This window comes from Vulpes vulpes, chromosome 13 (genome assembly GCF_048418805.1).
Source record: "Vulpes vulpes isolate BD-2025 chromosome 13, VulVul3, whole genome shotgun sequence".
Taxonomy (NCBI): Eukaryota; Metazoa; Chordata; class Mammalia; order Carnivora; family Canidae; genus Vulpes; species Vulpes vulpes.
The window spans coordinates 116,002,988-116,025,256 of NC_132792.1; the positions used below are offsets into that span (position 1 = coordinate 116,002,988).

The 22,269-nt window shown below is 40.8% G+C and overlaps 1 protein-coding gene across 3 annotated transcripts in view; it reads left to right on the plus strand.

Moving 5' to 3' along the window:
* Positions 1–22,269, plus strand: part of KATNAL2 (katanin catalytic subunit A1 like 2) — a 65,959-nt gene that overhangs the window by 38,909 nt on the left and 4,781 nt on the right. For all 3 annotated transcript variants that reach the window (XR_011996248.1, XM_025997063.2, XM_025997065.2), the window contains exons 9-13: positions 341–439; positions 2,976–3,039; positions 3,472–3,590; positions 8,415–8,506; positions 10,901–11,011. Coding sequence is in view for 2 of the 3 variants with exons in the window: in XM_025997063.2 (XP_025852848.1) it covers positions 341–439; positions 2,976–3,039; positions 3,472–3,590; positions 8,415–8,506; positions 10,901–11,011 (485 nt within the window). In the remaining variant the exon portion in view is untranslated. The remainder of the gene's footprint in view (positions 1–340; positions 440–2,975; positions 3,040–3,471; positions 3,591–8,414; positions 8,507–10,900; positions 11,012–22,269) is intronic.

Below are 22,269 nucleotides of genomic sequence, written 5' to 3' on the forward strand. Positions count from 1 at the left end.
TATTCTGTAGCTTCTTTGATTACAGTCATAATTCAGCATGGTTTGCTATTGACTGAAGACAGGTATAGTCTGTCGTTAGGAGATTTTGTTCCCTCTTACAATTTCCATATTATATCATCAATCTCTTCTTTGGGGAAAATCACTGAACATGTTCATGGCATCCATTTGGTGAACTAGCCCATAATTACAACGTGTATATGTACATATATCTAATGTGAAAAGTTTTTTATCACCAGCACTTTATATCCTATTGTAAGTCAAGTATCCTGCTGTTCCTGTGTTTATTACAGCTGCAGAGGAAAACATTAGTTTTAACAAAATGATCACATGTGCATTGCAGGACATTTATCTCCATAATCCAAACATCAAGTGGGATGACATTATCGGACTCGACACAGCCAAGCAGTTAGTCAAAGAAGCTGTTGTGTACCCTATAAGGGTAAGGATGGGAAGCCTCTTGGGGCTTGTTTCTATTCATTATCCACTGGACCGACTGTATGTCATGCACCTGTCAGGAAGAGAAGGACAGGATGTTCTTCTGTCATCGAGTTAACTTTTTGCCTGCATCACAATATTTGGTTAAACACTGGAGTACCAAGGCCCGGTCCATTGTAGGCAATTTGAAATCGTGTCACATATTGGTTCAAGGCAGAGGTCTGTTCAAGTGATTATTTAAGATCTAAGATTGTAATATATATGATTTGTTAGTTACTATAGATTGTTTTGAATAGCCTGCCTCCCTAAAAATATACTTATTATAGTAGAAATACCTCTTGTAGGAGAGGGCCTCTTACTTTGTTCCTATAGATCTTACGCCCCTCCCTCTCCATCTTCTGGGGTTTTGCTTTTCATTTTTTGTAAAGAATAGACAGCCCCTTCTAGGGCACTGGCCAGTAAAGCCATCGTGTAATGCTCATTGCTTTTTCCCGATAAGTCTTTGTTCAGAGTGGTTCACTAAACAGGAAGGAGAATAGAAAAATAAGAATTTCTATGTTGGGTTTACAACTGTGTGATGAGAAAGTCTGGGTACCACATAGCTTTGGCTGTATGACACACCACCCCAAAACTTCATGCCTTACTCTGCACAAATAAATGACTGTGTACAGTTGTAGCTGTAGACAATCTGGGCTGGGCTCAGTGGGGCCAGCTCATCTCTTTTCTATGTGGTACTGGGCTCACTCACATGTCTGGGGCATCAGCCAGCATGACCAGGAAAGCTGGAATAGATGGGATGACTGAGACTTTTCTCCATGTGCCTCTCATCCTCCAGCAGGCAGGCCTGTCTTCTTCCTGTTGGTGGCACAGGCTTCCTGGACAGAAGCAAGAAAGGGCCAGTCACAATCCAACAGCATTTCCCAGGTCTCTTCTTAGAGTCCTTATATTTATTTTCTTTCTTTCTTTCTTTCTTTCTTTCTTTCTTTCTTTCTTTTCTTTTCTTTCTTTTCTTTCTTTTCTTTCTTTTCTTTCTTTTCTTTCTTTTCTTTCTTTCTTTCTTTCTTTCTTTCTTTCTTTCTTTCTTTCTTTCTTTCTTTCAGATTCTATTTATTTATTCATGAGAGACACAGAGAGAGAGAGAGAGAGGCAGAGACACAGGCAGAGGGAGAAGCAGGCTCCATGCAGGGAGCCCGACATGAGACTCAATCCCAGGAGTCTAGTTTCAGCCCTGGGCTGAAGGCAGGCGCTAAACCGCTGAGCCACCCGGGCTGCCTGAGTCCTTATATTTTCAAGTCCCTTCTTATATTTGCTGATATCTCATTGGCCAAAGTCACAAGGCCAACTCCAGGCTCAAGTTGTGGAGAAATACACTCGGTCTCTCAGTGGAAGGAGCTGCAGATAATTTGTGGCCATTTTCTGGAACCTCCCGCAGTCAAGATAACACGTTTATTATATTAAAAAATCTCTTTACTCTTACCAGGGAGCCCACGAAGCCCATGATTTTTGGCTGCTTCTATTCAAATGAGACAAAAATCAATGATTTTTGATCGTCTTTCCCCACCTCTTTCTTCCTGTGTTCAGACAGAGGTGAAAGAAATATACTGGTATTCAGAATTAGTAGAAATTCATTCACCCTTTCCTCTCAGTGACTCTACAGTAAAAGTCTTCTGGGAAAGGACAGAGCACCTCATTGAAACCCTGGATAGGTTATCTCCATGGGGTGAGAAGCTTTGTAAGTGATGGCATCGAGAATTTGGTATAGCATCAGCAAGAACCTAATAGCTAGTTATAATTTTACTATTGTTTTTCCTTCTCTCTTGTTCTCTATCATCTCTTTCTGCCCTCCAAGGCTGCCTGAATTTGACCTAATGGGAGAGAACCACTGAAGTCCATGCATGTCTTGTTTGAAGTCAGTATCTCATAATACATTCAGCATCGAATGTTCCCAACTTCTTAATCAAGCTTTGCCACAGCTTTGTGCTTTATTCGCAGGCACCTTTGTTTGTTGGGTTAAGTGTTTATCTTAGAGGGCATTCCTGGTTCCCAAAGTTAAAAGATTGCCAAATACCCTGTATATAGAACTCTGGGGGAAATGATGTTATGTTTGCAGGAAAAATACCTACATATGCCTTTCTTTTCCTTAAAAAAAAATCGCTCTTTTTGGGGCACCTGGGTGGCATCTGCCTTTGGCTCAGATTGTAATCCCTGGGCCCTGGGATTGAGTCTCGCATCAGGCTCCCTGTATGGAGCCTGCTTTTCCCTCTGCCTACATAAATCTCTGCCTCTTTGTGTTTCTCATGAATAAATAAGTAAAATCTTTTAAAAAAATCGCTCTTTTTAAAAAGCCACAAAAATTAAACCAGGCATTGCTATTGAGTGCAAAAGGAAAACTGGGATAAATAACATGAAGAAGTGGGCAGCCGTAAGAAAAGGCTTGACTCTTTGAGTTGAGCTGTGTATCAGTCCAATTTCATTCATTTGTCTGTGCAAACGGCTGACATCCTGATACCAAACCTCATCTTTGTTCCTTGTTTCCATAGTACCCACAGCTGTTTACAGGAATTCTTTCCCCCTGGAAAGGACTACTGCTCTATGGCCCTCCAGGTAAAGGAATCTTTATGTTTAGTCTTTTTTTTTTTTTTTTTTTTCAGATTTTATTTATCCACTTGGGAGAAAAAGTCAGAGAGAGAGAAAGAGAGAGAGAATGTATATGAGCAGAAGGGAGGGGCAGAGGGAGAGGGAGTAGCAGGCTCCCCACTGAGCAGGGGGCCCAACATGGGGTTCTGATCCCAGGACCCTGAGATCATGACCCAAGCCAAAGGCAGACGCCCAACTGACTGAGCCACCCAGGTGCCCCTCTGTTTTGGTCTTGGTATTAAGTGTGTATGCAGAGTTGTACTACCTATCCTCATTCAGGACTGGGGCTAATGACCACTGGGTAACTACCTCCTTTTTAACCTGTGAAACTGACTTGTGTATGTGTGCAGAGGCATGGAGTTCATGTGTCACTCACGTTTGCTCCCCATGTGTCTCTAGGGACAGGAAAGACTTTGCTGGCCAAAGCTGTGGCCACGGAGTGCAAAACAACCTTCTTTAACATTTCTGCATCTACCATCGTCAGCAAATGGAGAGGGGATTCAGAAAAACTTGTTCGGGTAGGAATTCTTGATTTTGTTTTTTGTAGAATAAGTTCCAGCAGGACATAGTGGTACAAAATCATGATAGAGCTTATTTGTTTTAAAATGATTTATATGTTAGAATTTATCCTGGATCTTGATTACCAAAAGCCCAGGAGATGGACTGACTATTATGTGTGGATACTAATCCTGTCCCCATCAGCAAAACACCATCTCCTTTCTTCTGGGAACATGACCTATAGTCCTTTTTTGATTCACGTGGCTTAGCAGTGGAAGCTGGGACAAAGGTTGTTTATGAAGTGGAATATTTTTTTTGTTCATTCAAGAACCATCTATTATTAAACATGTGCAGTATATTCGGTTAACATTTATTGAGAGGCTACTACTCTATGCTAGTCCCTACAATAAATACTCTCACAAAGAATCAAGAAATTGAAAACAATTATTTTTTTCAGATGCTCTGAGCAACTTTCCCCCACAGTGCCCCATAGCCTTACAGTTTTCTTCCTCTCCTTAGGAGAGAAATATAAAATATATTTTATGTAAAATATAATATAAAATTATATTATAAAATTTTACTATACTTTCCAGTCACCTTATGAGAACTCCTGTTATGATTTATGCCTCAGTGTAAGGTGGGCCCTTCTCAGAAATCCTGTTAAAGTGTTGAATTCCGTAGAACAACTGGTTAGGTAATCAATACTAAGTCAGTGTAAATACAATATATTTTCTGAAAGGAATTTACTCTAAAATATTATGCTTAAGTTACATTCCCTTGGATGACTCATTTCTAAAATATTAAGGCTTACTTGAAAGTCATAGTAGAATATTCTTATAGGATTGATTTACCTAAAATGATCCATTCTTTATTTCTTTGATACTTTTCTCTAGTTACTTCAAATGTGTAAATTTTTATGAATTTTATCACCCCTTCAAGACTGTAATTTGTGGAAATCCATGTTGACATCTGTGTCTTTGTTCTTTGAGTCTTAGTGCCAGGTCCAAAGGTGGGGTGTGAACTTACCTGTTCCTAAGTTTGTGGGTTCTGTGTGATTCTAGTTGACTTGATTTCAATTAGCTAAAATCCAACTAACTATATAAAATCTTCATCAGCCTGAAGACTTATTTTTTTTAACATTCCATTTCTATGTGCTGAGGAACAATAAAACTTTTACAAGATGCCCCCTGAATCAGTTTAGATTCATCTCCTGTCATGAAAAGTGGTTTTTACAACTTTAAGCACAAAACACTGCAAAATGCTCAAAGAAAAATTACATTATGTTCCCTGGACAGGACTTCTCTAAACAGAAGAAGAAATTCAAATATTTTATGAATATTTGTTTCAGAGAAAGGGAGAGTGAGAGCAAAAGCGCAAGCATGAGCATGGGAAGAGGCAGAGGAGAAGCAGACTCCCCACTGAGCAGAGAGTCTGACTCAGGGCTCAATCTCAGGACCTCGGGATCATAGCCTGAGCTGAAGATAGATGCTCAACTGACTGAGCCACCCAGGTGCCCGTTTTATGAATATTCTTAATGAAAATAGAAACCACTACAAGAATTGTTTTGTTTAATGTTAGATAGCCAGAAAAGTCATTTAACAAGGACCCTCCATTTTGCATGAGCATTTTAGTCACTTAAATTTTCCTTTGCTTCAGTATAATTTTGTTAGAATTCTAAGGATGAGGAAAAGATTCCTCCCCCAATCTCTCCCCTTCCTTTACCATATATTTAAAAAATAATTAGTATTGGCGTGCCCAGTGGCTCTGTCAGTTAAGCGGCTGATTCTTTATTTTGGGTCAGGTCATGATCTCAGAGTCCTGGGATCCAGCCCTGTGTTAGGCTCCATGCTCAGCAGGGAATTTGCTTAAGGATTTTCTCCCTCTGTCCCTCCCCCCACTCACGCGCGCGCGCACTCTCTCTCTCTCTCTCCAAAATAAATAAATAAATCTTTTTAAAAAATAGTATTTTTGAAAAAAAGGGGGGGGTACAAAAGGGCATATAGACCCCTGAGCTCTCTCCCCACAGGCAACTACTGTAGTTTGCTAGTGCAGTCTTCCAGAACATGTATCTATATATTAATGCCAACAACTTCATCTATATCTCCCTTCCTTATTAAATACAAGTAGGAACATACTACACATACCCTCTATATGCCTTTTGGCTTTTTTCCACACTCAACAATATAACTTGGCTGTTGTTGCACACTATTATAGACAGAACATGTTCTTTTATAAATCTGCACAGTATTTCATTGCCTGCATATACTAAAACGTATTTAACTAGTCTTTTTCTTTTCTTTTTTTTAAAGATTTTATTTATTTATTTATTCATTTATTCATTAATTAATTCATTCATTCATTCACTCATGAGAGACACACACAGAGAGAGAGGTAGAGACACAGGCAGAGGGAGAAGCAGGCTCCATGCAGGGAGCCTGACATGGGACTCGATCTTGGGTCTCCAGGATCACGCCCTGGGCTAAAGGCAGCGGCTAAACTGCTGAGCCACCCAGGCTGCCCTGACTAGTCTCTTCTTAATGGACATTTAGGTTGTTTCTAGTCTCTTGTTATCACGAACACAGCTACAGTAAACCATCTTACTATATATATATGTCCTTGCATACATAGTAGTGTAGGACAATTTCTCTGAAGTAGAGTTGCTAGGTCAGAGAATAAAAAATCACTGATTGCCAAACTGCCTGACAACAGCATTGCACCAATTTACACATCCATCAGCGATGTGCATGTTTGCTTCGCCTTCCCTGGCTAACACAAATTTAAAAATTGTTGTCGATCTGATAATGAAATTAATTTTTCAGTTCTCAAATATACATTTATTTAATTCTGAATGAACTTGAGCATCTTTTTATAGGTTTGTATTTGTATTCTCTTTTTTTCTGTGAAATGCATTTTTGGTTGAATATTTAAAAAAATAATTCAAGAGGAAAACAGATAACCTCTGTTAACCTTGAAGGATCTCATCTTCTATCCTTTCAGATATTATTTTCTGAGCTCTTTGAAAGATCCTCACCTGGAAAATCTTGGTCATGCTGTCAAGATCTTTACTATCAAGCTTTCAGATAAAGAGAGCCCTTCAGGACCTTCCCCTAAATCAGAGACTCTTTCCTACCATTTGATTCTCTTTCTATTCCAATTAAAAAGTTATTTATAGGGAACCCTTGGGTTATGTTCCTCCCTCCCCTCCTAATGTTCGTGCCTCCTAGGAATTGATGCTATTGAATAGTTGAGTGGTCTCTTTAGCAAATGCACACACCTGTTGGTGCTTACATCTTTCAACACTGTCCCTCTGCCCCCTAATCATATGATTTAACTTCCTCCAAGTACTTTTCAAAATTTTAGACTAATGCTTCCGAGCACTTATCTGGAATTCTATATATTCTCTGGCACTGGAAAGAGCAGCGGTATGGTCAATATGGAGACATAGGCTCCATATGTGGTTCTCCTTCCAATTAGATGTTTGGTCTTGTAGAACCTCTTGGTCTTTCTGCACATTAGGAAGCACCTAAAAAACATGTATGCTTCTATTAAAGAGTTCTGATATTCTACTTTTCATTGGGTAGATTGATGCTGTTGTAGTCATCCTTAATATCAGTTATATTTGGGCTTCTTTTTTTTGTGATAAGAAAAACAAGTTACTGGCTTCTAATGAGAGGGTCTCTATTGTATCTAAAAGGCATTTGTGATGCATGTCCCAGCATTGACACTGTTCTCTCAGTTCATTAGGCTGAGCCAATTGTCTTGGCCGAATGAAATAGGATTCTGTGAAAGAAAAATACTTGAGGATGAGCATGGATGCACCATACGTGCAAGCAGTGGTGAAGGTGAGGAATTTCCACTCAGTGACAGGGAGACCTGTAAGGTATAACCTGCCACTACTCATGAAAACCGCAATTTGGCCTTTTCTGGGCTCTTCTCCTATTTATTCTGTGATGCTTTGCTAGTGCTAAGTGACATGGAGAATAAATCCCCTATGCCTATTAAAGAACCTCTATTCTTTTCTAAATCTCTACTGCTTTCTCCGATCAACCAGTGAAGAATTGTATATGGTGCTCAAGAGATCAGTTTCAAGGTTAAAAAAAAAAAGGTTTAGTTTTTTATACTCTTTTCATCACCACCACATCTCCCTTTAGAGCTCTTTATTTTGTTTTTATATGTCTGTTCTTTTGCTGGCTGCTTTCCTGTTCTTGTACAGTCTATAATATTTTATTTTGGAATGGAACATTTTATTCAATTGGGAATTGCTTTCAAGTACCTGAGCCTACCAAACAACAGTGTTTGGAGTTATATGGGGACCCCATGGAGTAATTTGGAGAGCAGAAAGGAGCAAAATTTTTCAGCCTTGTTACCCATGACCCGAACTGTATCCTCTTCCTACAGTTCTTCCTTCTGAGAATAACCCTCATTGTCCCTAAAGGTTAAAGGAAAGTCATCAAATGACTTTACACATTCCAAGGCTTTTGTGTCCATGTGGAACATGTGATTGGCAGGGAGTCTCAGGGGCTACCTAACTGACTAGAAGCTCAGGAACTGAGTTTTATCTTAAGCTCTCCCACTTATGATTAGTAATCCTTAGCTAACCACTAACTCTCTCTGGCTCTAATTTTATCAAGTGATAAATGGAAATAATTGCACCATCCATGGGGTTGTGCTAAGGAGAAATAATTGCAAAGATCATAAAGTTATTATGAAAGAACAGAGTACTTAATATTTATTTATATATGCTTAATATTACAGCCATCCTAAGCTTTTAATCTCTGGGAGCATATGTGAACTTTAACTTAAGTATATCAGTTTGAACCTGTGGTTGCTTTTCTCCCAACCAGGTGTTATTTGAACTTGCCCGCTATCACGCCCCCTCCACCATCTTCCTGGACGAGCTGGAGTCAGTGATGAGTCAGAGAGGCACGGCTCCTGGGTAACAGGGTTTTTTTTGTTTTGTTTTGTTTTGTTTTTTTTTTTTTTTTTTGGTCATCACTTCTCCCCTCTTGTAAGTGTGTTTGATGGTCGGAAGCTCATCGACATTTACCAGCAGAATGAGCCTATTAATAAGCCCACAAATTTTCTGCAGACACATGGAAAGGTCTTTAAATTAGATCCTGTTAACTGAATAGCTGATTTAAGTAGTTTTTATAACCGGAGGAAATGTCATCCTCCCTCCCCCTTTCCCCACAGAGTGGTTTTCAGGCCTGAAGATCACCCAGCCCCACAATCCCAGGCTGCCATAACGGTCTTGCTGGCTCAAAATAGCTGCCTGTGACCACCTCCTCTGGAGCCAGAGGGGCTGCCTGTGGGGAACGGGGCTACAAAGGCCAAGTCCCAAGAGGAAGCCCTTGACAAGGTGTGTGAGGCCAGGGAAGCCACCACTTCTCTGTGACATCAGCCACAGTTGTGGCTCAGCTTGTCTGATTTTACATCTGTCACATATGTTATCTCTAAAGATTAAATGTCCACTAATGTCCCCTGTAGGAGAGAACACATCTCAGACTGCAATGAGCCTGCTGTGTGTGTGTACGTGTGTGTGTGTGTGTGTGTGTGTGTGTGTGTGTTAAAGTCTTTTTGTCTTCATCAGAAGTATTCTTCTTTGAAACTTTTTACTAAACCTGGCTTGGAAAAATAGGTCTCTGGGAAATCTCAACGCAGCTGCATTTTTTAATGGCCTCTAATGGTCCATCATCAAGGCAGAGCTAATAGTAATAAAAGGCAAATATTTAGCTTCTTGGACATATAACTACAATATAATTTATGAAATTTTACTTATTGAAGATCATTTTCCTAACAGAAGAGGAACCATTAAGATGCACCCAAGAGGCATGGCATTGATGGCATTGATTTAAATGGGACAATTGCCATGGCTTAATGGGTGCTAGGCAGCTAGGCTGGGACACCCTGTCTCTTTCTACAGACAAGTGCATAGGCACCCAGTTGGGCACCCACAAGACAGACCACCCTAGTGGTCATTCCCTCTGCGAAGACCCAGCCCACCTGGCCTGCCTTACTATTGTTATCTGTGCACTTGTTCTTCCGTTCGCTTTGTTGATTTCCATTTCTAGGGTTCCCCACAGCTTTGAAAGTGTGCATTAGGAGACTTCAACAGCTATCTTTGAAAGTGCTCCAGGTTTTGAGCTGAATGTCAGCTTCCTTGTCTGGAACTTGAACTCGAAAACTAGAGTCTTCAAAGGATCAGGGAATAAGGGCAGGTGCTCTGAAGACTTCTTGGGTCATATGATGTTAAAAGAATAATCATGAGTGAATGCTAAATAAATATAAAACTACCCCGTGAGACTGCCCTTTCTCTTAGAAAAAGGTTGTATGATAGTGAGCAGCACAGTTTTTAAAAAACACATGCCTAATCTATGCTGCCACCATTCATATGCAGAGATGGGAGGCTGAATGTTGTATTGTCCAAGAAGGGCATTTTGGGGGGCATCTGGGTGGCTCAGTGGTTGAGCATCTGCCTTTGGCTCAGGTTGTGATCCTAGGATCCCAGGATCGAATCCCACATTGGGCTCCCTGCATGGAGTCTGCTTCTCCCTCTGCCTATGTCTCTGCCTCTCTGTATGTCTCTCATGGATGAATAAGTAAAATCTTTTTTTTTAAGAAAGGCATTTTTATCGTCAATCTATATAAGTGAGGAGGAAGGAAAGCCTGCTGAACATGGTCAGTATTTAGAGCCAATTTAGATTGTTTGGTCCTGTAGTGAGCTCTTTCTTGGTGGAAGGGTCTTTGGCCATGGTGGAGGTAGGGCTCAGAAGGTGAATTTGCACAGAAGATAGCCCTCATCTGCTGTGCTAGGAAAGCATACTTTCCACGTCATTATCTTGCCTCTTATTAGACAAGAATGCAACAGATTCATTGTAGTAGCTCATCTCTCTTCTTCAGTAGATTATATCCACAAGTTATACTAAAAGAAATGCTGTGTATAAAAGTACATTCATGTCTGCTATAGAAATGAAAGGATTCTTCTCAATTATAGCGTTCTTACCAAGGGCAAGTAGTACTGCAGGTAGACACAGCAAGGCTGCATTAAATCCATCAGGGATCTTTCTACCCTTCAGCTGTTTTCTCTTTCACTACCAACCGTTGGTTTTCTTTTCATTATTGCCACTATATTCATTTATTTCCTTTCTACCACCCTCTACGTGAAAACAGTACCAAAGCGCTTGCTTCCTCCAACTCTAGTATGAGTGGCTCCTAAGAATGAGGCAGAGAACCTGTTCTATGGGCACTGATTCATTGCTGTGAGTGCCACTCCTGTCCTGGAAGCAAAGGCTCTGTGTCTTGGGAGAATCTCACCTCTGTGTCTCTGTAGGGGAGAGCATGAAGGAAGCCTTCGGATGAAGACAGAGTTACTAGTGCAAATGGATGGGCTGGCTCGCTCAGAGGATCTCGTGTTTGTCTTAGCAGCCTCTAACCTCCCATGGTAAGAGATTTTAGAATACATTTTTTTGAATACACTTTTTAAAAAGATGTATTTATTTGAGAGAGAGAGAGATAAAGAAAGAGTGAGCAGGAGAGGGGCAGAGGAAGAGAAATGGAAAGAGAGAATCTCAAGCAGACTTTCCACTTAGTGTGAAGCCCGATGCGGGGCTTGATCTCATGTCCCTGATTATCATGACCTGAGCCGAAATAGAGAGTCCAATGTTTAACTGACTGAGCCACTCAGGTGCCTCTTGAATACATTTCATGAGCCACTGAGTATGGATGAAGACATTATATTGACCATTTTGGGCAAAGGCTCATTGTTTGGTTCCACCCCTGGAAGAGTAACCTGAAGTTTTTCCTGGTCAAGTCCTCAGTCCTTGTGATCTGTAGAGGACAGAATCTGCCTCAGTAGGAGGAACATAACATACATAACATAACAACATAACATAACTCTGCCTACCACTAACAATATTTATTTATTTATTTTATTAGTTTTTAAAGATTTTATTTATTTATTCACAGAGAGAGAGAGAGAGAGAGAGAGAGAGAGAGAGGCAGAGACACAGGCAGAGGGAGAAGCAGGCTTCATGCAGGGAGCCCGACGTGGGAGACTTGATCCCTGGTCTCCAGGATCACACCCCAGGCCGCAGGCAGCTCCAAACCGCTGCACCACAGGGGCTGCCCACTAACAATATTTAAATGGACATTTTGGGGTGCCTGGGTGGCTGAGTCAGTTAAGTGTCTGACTTCAGCTCAGGCCACAGTCTCAGAGTCCTGGGATCGAGCTCCATGTCAAGTCTCATGTTGGGCTCCATGCTCAGTGAGGAGCCTGTTTCTCCCTCTCCCTCTGCCTCTCCCCCTGTTTGTGCTCTCCCCCCACTCAAATAAATAAAAATCTTTTTTTAAAAAAAAAGATTTTATTTACATATTCATGAGAGATCAGAGAGAGAAAGGCAGAGACACAGGCAGAGACAGCACAGGCAGAGGGAGAAGCAGGCTCCATGCACTGGGAGCCCGACGTGGGATTCGATCCTGGATCTCCAGGATCGCGCCCTGGGCCAAATGCAGGCGCTAAACCGCTGCGCCACCCAGGGATCCCTTTTTTTTCCAAATAAATAAAAATCTTAAAAAAAAAAAAAATGGACAGGGCAGCCCGGGTAGCTCAGCAGTTTAGTGCCGCCTTCAGCCCAGGGCCTGATCCTGGAGACCCAGGATCAAGTCCCATGTCGGGCTTTCTGCTTCTGCCTCTGCCTGTGTCTCTGCCTTTCTCTCTTTCTCTGTTTCTCTAATGAATAAATAAATAAAATCTTTTTTAAAAAATGGACATTTTAACTTTCAAGTCAAATTATTTACTATATTTAAGCAGGGCTTTGCAGAGAACTATAAAATGCTAAAGTTTTCAGGCAGGATTCAAGGAATATTCCAGAAATAATATGTTTATACTTATAACGGTATTAAAATCAAACTTGTTTTAAAAAATTAGGAGTAAAATCTTTAATGTTGCATAGTAAATAGGAAGCTAAATAATTTCTAATTGAAAATATAATCTACTCTCAGAGTCTTTTATTCAAACCATATCCCAGAGTGGTTTATGAACAATTCTAGAAGTGGAATTGGGAAATAAGAGATGTTGATGAGGGAAAAACAGTATTTACTTGGAGAGTATATTTAAAAAACAATTATAATCCCTTTATAGTTCCAAGAATATCTTCACATACATTATTTCTTTTGAGCTGCAGGTAAGACAGGAGACAGATAAGGAAATGCTGTTCTTCCCATTCACAGACAGGGACCAAGGTTAAGGAAGGTAAATCTACCCAAAGTCAACAGCAAATCTGCAACAGAGCTGAGACTTCTGACACTATTTCCTCACCCTCACCCCTACCATTTCTGTTTCCACATTCAAAGATGAAAACAAAAGCTCTTCTGTTGTTTCTCTTGCTCCCAAAGAAGTCACTGAAAAAAGATGAAAAAAAAAAAAAGAGAGAGAGAGAGATGATGTTCACATGTAATCTATTATTTTAAATCAATTCCTAATTTCAACCTAGTTCCACCTTCCCTTGAATTTACCCAATTTCACTAATGTGTAAGGCGATCCACATTTTATATGTTCACAATAGAGGTATTTACATACAAATATTAGAGTGGAGTCCAAGCAGAGAACTGTCATTTTCAATGTGATTGTAAAATCCCACAGAGAATCTCCATTGCTTCATCCGTTTGAAATAGAGTCAATCATTAGCACTTTAACTCCTGTCCAAGGGGGACTATGGAAGTCGTCAACTGGAGAGGGTGCATGGCTCTGGGAATGTCCGTGCTCCCCAAGGAGACCTACACAGAAGGTTCTCTTCTATTCCCGGTGACTACCTAGGACTTTGTTGAGGAAGTTACTGTGCTGCTGCAATTTCCCTGAGGTGGGAAATCGGTTTTTTTTGGGTAAACCCCCAATAAGATAATCAAGGAAGAAAAAAAGGCAACCAATCAAATGTTAAAGAAGCTTAGAAGGCTTTTCCAAAAGAATTGCCCTTCATGAAGGTAAATGGCAAATATGCACATGCTTTTGAGCTTTGCCTGCATCATTACAATGTATCTTGGAACCAATGTGTTCTTTCTGACCCATCTTTGAGCAATGCTGGGCTCAAAACAAAACAAAACAAAAACAAAAACAAAAACAAAAAACCACTTCTTATCCTCAAAAACTCCAAACAGACAATATAGAAGTGGAAAAATACCCACCATTTCCCAGCTTCGGTAACTAACATCTTGCCCAATTGATTTAATCTGTGCCTGCCCCTCCCTCGTTTTGTTGCAGTACCTTAAAGTATATCCCAGATTGTCATGTGCCCATCATCATGTCACTTCTCACAAATGTACTTCAGTACACATCTTTTTTTTTGAAAAGGACATTTTCTTAGACTGTACTATGTCATTACCACTCCCCAACAAAATTAACAGTAATCTCTCCATATCATCTAATACCCAGTTTATATCCAGATTTCCCATATTGTTCCAAAATGTCCTTTTACAATTGATTTACTGAACCAGAATCCAAACAAGGTTTGCATTTTGTAATTGGTTTTTCTCTTAAGTGTCCTTTAGTCTGAACAGACCGCCTTCCCCTTTTTTTCCCACTCGCCACTGACTTGATTGCCAGGGAGACTGTCCTGGATACATCTAAATTGTCTGGATTGCACTCCTTGTATCCTTTAATGGGAAAAATAATATTTAGAGATGGCAATCTCACGATAAGGGGTGCTCCTTGCTAACTGGGTTATATCATTGCTTCTTGGCTTTTTGATTGGGCAGAAATAGGGAAATGCATAGTTTTCAAAAGAAGCAAATAATGACTTTATACAAGTATTTCCCATTTGAATTTAAGATTATAAGAGCTAAATTATTTGATTTTTTATTTGTATCTTTTCTCTAATTGTGAAAATCTTAGTTCTTAACATTCATATTAATATTCACTTAATCCTCATATGTAGATATATTTCGTATTTGTGTATGTAACAAAGTTTCTCATTAATAGTACCAATACTCTCATGACAGCAACATTTTGGTGAGGAAGATGGTACATACCTAGCCTAAGATGGAAGTGCTAATTCAGGATTTCTTAACCTCAGCACTACTGACATTTTGGGCCAGATAATGCTTTGCTGTGGGGGCTGTCCTGCACATTGTATGAGGCTGAGTAGCATTCTGGCCTTTCCTTGCAAGATACCAGTAGCATGACCCCCCATTGTAACAACCAAAATTTGCTTTCTGACATTGCCAAATGTTCCCTGGTAGATAAAATCATCCCTAGCCGAGACTCGTTGAACAGAAGTAAGTGACAGACACTATATAGAGACAAACTGTCACATGCCCCACTGATGAACTCTCAAGGTGTTTTTTTTTTTAACTTCATAAAATCATTGAATTTGGTTAACTAACAGATAAGGTGGCATATTATATAAATTGTTCTGTATCTTTAATTTTTTTTAGACAATGTTTTGAGCAGAAAGTTCTTCCTCTCTCCCTTTACAGCTGTGTATGTTCCATTTTGTGCACATGATAATCTATCCCAATCACCTGATGATGGGCATTTGGGTTATTCCTACTCTTGCTATTATGTATAATGCTGCAATGAATAATAGTGCGCATATATCACTTTGTGTATTTGCCAGTGTATCCTTGGGACAGGTTCCTGGAAATAGAACTGCTGGGTCAAAGGGTTAATGTGCATGAAATTATAGTAGAGATTGCCAAATTTCCCTCCATAGAGGTTGTACATTTTGTATTCCCACTAGTGTCCTGCTTTCATTACTTAACATTATAGTGAGAACATTTCCAAAGTCATTAAATAATCTTTGAAAATTGGATTTTGTAATGGCTGTCCAAAATTCCCACATGTGAATATACCACAATTTAGTTAATCATTCCTTTCCTGTTGAACATATATGATACTCCCAACTTTTCCCTATTATAAATAACACTGAAATGAACTTCCTTGAATAAAAATCTTTGACCAAAATTTATTTTTTTTCTTTAGGACAGATTTCCAGAAGTAGGATTACTGTATAAAAGGATATGGGTGGTTTTTAAGCCCCTTGCTACATACTGCCCATACATACTCCACCTATTAGGAAATACTGCATTCTTATCGAAGATATTGGAACAGACCTTTAGCTTGGCTTCAGGGTCTTACATGAGGGAATAAAATTATCTGATTAAAGCAGACTGTCTTTCTGGGGGAAATAACTAAATCACACCAAACTATATAAAAACCCAATCTTAAAATCCCCAAAGAGATTCTTCATGGTTGGCTAGTGGTAGTTCTCACCTCTAGCATCTTTCAGGGCACTAAGCTATTGTTTACTACTTGTGAGCTTATCATTTTCCCTGGAGAGTCCATTCTGTCTCAAAGGGTTAGTCATTTTTCCCTTTTTGGCAGTGAGATGGCATGCAGCATCTTTTACTTGGTGCTGCTCCAAGGAGCACCTTCTCTCATCTATAGCATCACAGAGATGACTAGAAGGAGGCAAGAAATAACAGCGCAGCATCTGTGTCATTTGATGTGTAAATAAACAATGAGGAGAATAACAAATGTTGCATTTGTAGTATTATCATTGAAAGAACAGCCATGTAAGAAATGTTCAGTGAGCACAATTAGGGCTAATTTGACCCGCCTCAGTTGTTAAGTACACACAAACTCAGGCCTAAGAGTCCAGAGGGAAAGAAAATACTGAACAAGGCCATTAAGGCAAATGCCATCTTTAGATGTCTATTTAACTTGACGGTAGTTTGTACAAATAAGGTGTGGAAATTTTATGTGTGAAGCATGATGAAACTCCTCTCTTATTTTCTATTGCAGAAGGGCTAGAGAGTCCACTATCTTTCTTAAAAATCAGACACTGAGTATGATCAAACTTTGGATTAAAAACACACAAATCAACCCCAATCCTACTATTCAGAAGAAAACTTAGGATCCAAGAGATTATTGCACTGGAAATGTGTGAGAACTTACCTATGTAAACTGACTTCTTCCTGTATCTGTCTTCTCTTTGCTGTGATAGTTCTATAAAAGTGTGTGCATGCGATTTAAGAGCTCAGCACACATAACCCCAGTTCTTCCACAATCTCTCATGCATTTCGTGGGCTCCAGGGAAAAGGCTCATGCCTCGGCTGTCATCACCCTCTAGACCAACATCTCTCTGAGAGTGGTCTGCCATAGGTCAGTAAGCCTTATCCGAAGAGAAGAATCTAGTGATCAACAAGTTCAAGAGGTATCGAATTAAAGACAGTACAACTGGTGTCCCCCCATGGCAGGACTTCCCAGTGCCTTTCAGATGTTATTGTGTGTTGGGACTCTCCAAGAGAAGCTATGAGAAAGCAGTACTTTCCATACTTATTTGGCCCCAAAATCTTTTCCTCAAAGAGCATCTCACAAGACCAGTGTTCCATTTGAGAATGCTTTGGGAAACTAGTGTGCATGAACTCAGTCTGATCTGAGGACTGCATCTTTCACTGCAGTTGCATTCCATCATGCCTGTAGGCTTTTTACTGTTCACTGTTATTTTGGTCCTTACCAGTGGTCAGACTGTTTTGCTGGAGATTGCTTCTGTCCATACATGACGTCACAATGCCATGCAATGGTATGGAGTCTGTGATTGTCCACATGAGGTTGATGGGTGACTCTGACACAACCAGGAAAGAAGGGTGTGGTGTGGCTGAGTGGGTGCAGTGGGGAAGGCACAGGACTGACTAAGCAGGAGGTGGCTACTAGTCACCTTGCCCTTGTCCCCTTCACATCGTACTCCATTTGCTTGGTTCTGTCAGACATAAATGTCTTTCAACCTGGCCTCCTGTGGCATTACTTTTGCTTCTTAATAGCAGGTTGACACATGAACTATAATTTTAAAACCAAATTTTACAAAGTATGAAATTAATATAACTGTTTTATGGGTAATTTGAGAGCTAGAAAAAAAGTACTGATAACCTTACCATTGTGACACAGGTATGAGCATTTTTGTATACACCTGGTGAAAATGGTTTAGTTATTATCATCGGTTGCCTGTGCAGCTTTCCACGGTAATTTTTTTCCCCCAAAGAGGGAAATACTTTGACTGTTTTGGCTATGCAGAAAAGTAATCCATGTTTGTTAAAAATATTTTCTATGCTTTGGTATTGCTTGAAAGTGAACGGTCCCGGGCAGCCCGGGTGGCTCAGCGGTTTAGCGCTGTCTTCAGCCCAGGATATGATCCTGGAGTCCCAGGATCGAGTCCCATGTCAGGCTCCCTGCATGGAGCCTACTTCTCCCTCTGCCTGTGTCTCTGCCTCTCTCTCTCTCTCTCTGAATGAATAAATAAAATATTTTTTTAAAAAAAAGAGAAAGTGAACGGTCCCCTGTAACTATACCCTGGCAAATATAAATCTTCCCAGAGTCTTGTGTGTGTCCAGTGTACACACACATGATAAAAAAAAATATGATCATTCCATGGATGCATTTGTTTTATGGCTTGTTTTTTTTTTCTTTCCCTTCATATATTGTGGACAAGTTTGAAAATCTGCCCCATTCCATGTAGAAATCCACTCTTTGGGTGGGCCATGATTATTCAGTTTTTCTTTTCTTTTTCTTGAGGGTTTTAAAACGGCATCAGCCTGCTGAATCACGCTCCTCCCACCATGACTCAGCTCCCAGCAGGTATCATCAAAAAGGTGTTCATAGTCCTTTGGATAAAGGGAATGGCCTTTTGCCTGTGCATGTTAATGGTTTTGGGGCGTGGCTTCTCCAGTACCCAGCTAGGGGCATACCAGAGGCAGAAAGAAAATCCAGAGGAGCCACATCATCCCTCAAGTGCTGGGGGGCCTAGCCTGTTTCAGTGTTTCCTGGTACTTGTTTGCTCTATCATGTCCAGGGATTTTTTTTTTGTTGTTTTGTTTTTTTGTTTTTTGTTTTGGTTCTAGGAGGGGAGGGCTGTTCCATCTTGGTCAGAAATGAAAGTCTCTTCCCTTCTCTTTGGTTGCCTTTGAGCTGTGATACATCTTAAACACAATGATTTTATGCTCCAAATTAGTGGAGTCTAATTCCATTAGTTCATCCTACTTTCATTCCTGGTGGTTTGTTACAGGTCGTGTCATTTTAGATGGTGAGCTTACATTACATTTAATAAAGGAGACTCTGTGAGCCTTGCATGTGCCCTTCCAGAGAAAATATATGTTGGACTGTATCAAGCTTTAGACCACTTAAGGCAATCCTCAACTTAAGGTTTCTCTGATCTTGCCCATGGGGGTAGGTCTGTAGTTCTGAATTATGAAGGAAGACTTTTTCCAACCCTAAAGTACAAGACGGGTTTCCTGTTCCTTCTTTGGTAGTGGACATATTTTGCTAACCCACCCTTTCACAGAGGATGTGTCCTCTGGTTGTTTTATGTGACGGGCCTTGATTCCACCTCCCATCTTGAATGGGCCCAAGGCTGCCTATGCTACCCCACACGTAAGCTTCCAGATCTGAACCTTTTTGTAACTAAGAGGCGAACAACTCAAGTCAGACACAGCTTCAGCTTCAACTGCTCAGTGTTGATTTTCAGCTTCCTCTTCATTTTTAGTCCTCAAGGATTTTGGCCCTGCTCCCTTGTGGGCTCATTTATCATGTGTCCAAAAGTGTTTTTCTACAATTCATCGTTTTTAAAGGGACTTTATAACAAGAGATTTCTGGATACCTGGAGTTCTTCATTTTGCTGGAAACAATCTTCCCATTTTTTAAAAAAGACTTTATTTATGAGAGAGAGAGAGAGAGAGAGAGAGAGAGGCAGAGACACAGGGAGAGAGAGAAGTAGGTTCCATGCAGGGAACCCATCGTGGGACCTGATCCCAGGACTCCAGGATCACGCCCTGGGCGGCAGGCGGCACTAAACTGCTGCACCACCGGGGCTGCCCAATCTTCCCATTTTTAAAATCAATTATTGATAATATATTTGCTGGCAAGAGGAATGGGACTATATCTTCTTTGTTGGTATTGTAGTAATTAGAAGTAATTTTTACTCTTTATTATAAAGAAATGATGCTCTTAATCCAAATATCGGTAGGGTATAAACTGAACTGATTATGTTCTAGACTTTCCTGCTGGATCCTCTTGTCTCAGGCCTGTGAATTCACTCCTCAGAATGAGAAGTCTCTGGAGATGAGAGGCTGGAGACTCCTACCTGGGGACTCATCTTTTTAAAAAAGATTCTATTTATTTATTTGAGAGAGAGAGAGAGAGAGAGCGCACAAGCTGAGGGAGGGGCAGAGGGAAAAGGAGAAGCAGACTCCCCACTGAACAAGGAGCCTGACTTGGGGCTCCACTGCGAGACTCTGGGATCATGACCTGAGCCCAAGGCAGAAGTTAACCGACTGAGCCACCCAGGTGCCCTGGGCATCTTTCAATTCATCTTCAAAAGCATTGCCTAGCTAAGTGAGTTTGATGAATCATCCCCTAAAAATCATTGTTTCCATTTTCTTCACTAAAGATGAAAATAGAAAGTTTTATTCTCATTGCTCAAGTTGATACTGACTTTCTCTATTAATTAGAGCTAATGACTATACAATGCTAATTTTCAACAAATTAGATAAACTTTCGTATATAAATGCTGGGCTTTAAGGAAGCAGACCCTTTTACATGAAAACAGTAGCCCTGCACCAAAAATGCATTCATTCATCCAAATAGTATTTATTGAGCACCTAGTCTGTGTATTCTGCATGATGGATGGATTATGGTCCATGATTCTTGGCCTCTGGAACCTGACTATCTGCTGGGACAATGAATGAGATATAAACACAAATAATATGAGATGAGGATATAGCCAGTCCTATGTGAATGATACAAACAATAAGTAAAATACAATTGTACAGGGAAGAGGCCATTTCTTAGAACAGAAATTTAAAAGAAAGAAAAAAAAGCCTTTTCTGGACTAGAGCACACTTGAACCGGGCTTGTAAAAATGACTTGGCTCTTGGGAGACAAAGTAGGTGAACATTGCGTGAGTAGAAGCTCAACGAGGATGGCAAATTGTGGATTCAGAGAACAGCAAACTGACCAGTTTGGCCTACATGGGAAATGGAGATAAAAATCAGCTTACGTGGGGTTCACGGTGGGAGACAAAGTAATGCTTTATTCACTGGCTCCCCATTATCTACAGAATACTGCAGTTCCTTACTCTGCTCTTTAAGGGCCGCCATGATCTCTCCCTTTGTGTTGGTTATGGATGTACTGCAAAGGCTGCTTACAACGTGATTCCTTTTTTAAAAAAAAATATTTATTTGACAGAGAGAGAGAGAGAGAGAGAGCACGAGTGAACACATAAGCAGAGGGAGGAACAGAGGGAGAGGGAGAATTAGACTCCCCACTGGGCAGGGAGCCCTACGTGGGGCTCCATCCCAGGTCCCCAGAATCATGACCTGAGCCAAAGGCAGAGGCTTAACTGACTGAGCCACCCAGTTGCCCCTGAAAGTTCTTTTCTTCCTGCTGTGCTGATAGTTTCAACCTAATATGTTTTAACTACTGAATGAATGAAATAGAATTATGTTCTGTTTTCAAATTCTGTACAATTTGGAATTATCTCTGTCCCAGGAACCTCATGGTTTAACAGGGGAGACAGGCAAAGGGCTGAGGCAAGGCCCTGAGTTCAGGTGTGGGGCAGAAGCCCTTGGGGCTGGGGTCCAAGGCCCCTGGGCCCAGGCAACTCTCTGGGAGGCCAGTGATCAGAGGCCCCGCAGCCTGGCCTGAGGCCTTGTGAGGCTCTGCTGTGTCTCCTGTCACTCCTGCTGGTTGCTTTCACCTTTTGAAGTGATGAAAGCACCAGATAAGCTCCAAAAAGGAGACATGAGAACAGAATAACTAGTCAAGAATCAAAGTGCAGGAACTAAAGGGAGTGTTTTCTGGTTGCCACACGTTAAATTCTTTCATATAACTATATTGGCATAAAGAATAATTCCTGGGTACATTCCATTTGTCCTTTGTTTCCTCCCTTGTATGATTATATTATTATTGATGTCATTAAAAGTGCATTCATCAGACCTGGCTGTCAGAGAGTTGCACTTATTTTGTGCCCACAAGCAGTTTTGAGGTAAATCTCTTGCTTTAGGGCATTAGCTGATCAATACAGACATCTATAGTGAGGTATTGTTTTCCCACCTCCTGCATGACTCCATTTTCCTAAGGCATGCTGGGGGTCTGGTCTTCCTTTCAATAAGAAGTCACTCTAGACGGGATGGGGAGACCCAGGAGAAGGTACCCCTATAAGAGAACATCCCTTCGGCAGTCTCCTGCCGTTGAAGGAGGGGCAGCTGGCCCAAGGAAAGCCCTTGAAAGAAATACAGCAACTGCTTGTCACCCCCAGCTCTGCAGTTTCCTTCAGGGCAGTCTGTTTCCTTCCTGGGTTGTAGTCTGATCTCAAGTCCCATTTTTATCTTCGACGTTTAAACATTCCTGCAGTCCAAGACCAAAGCCTCCCTAGTAGTATCTCTAGTTATAGGGAGGGAGTGTGTCTCATTAATTTCTGTGTTCTGGAGACTTAGCGGGGACAACATGCGTGGTGGCAAGTGGTCAGAATTGCTGACCTGAACTGAATTCCTAAAATGTGAATTTAATAGTTTCTTCTCCATTACATGTTCCCTCCCTCCCCATCTTTCCTTTCCCACCACCTCCTCCATTCAGTCACAATTCTCTGCTGTCCAAATCCACTCTGGATTCATTCAAACATCCTTGGTATTCTTATCCATTTCATCTTCTTGGAG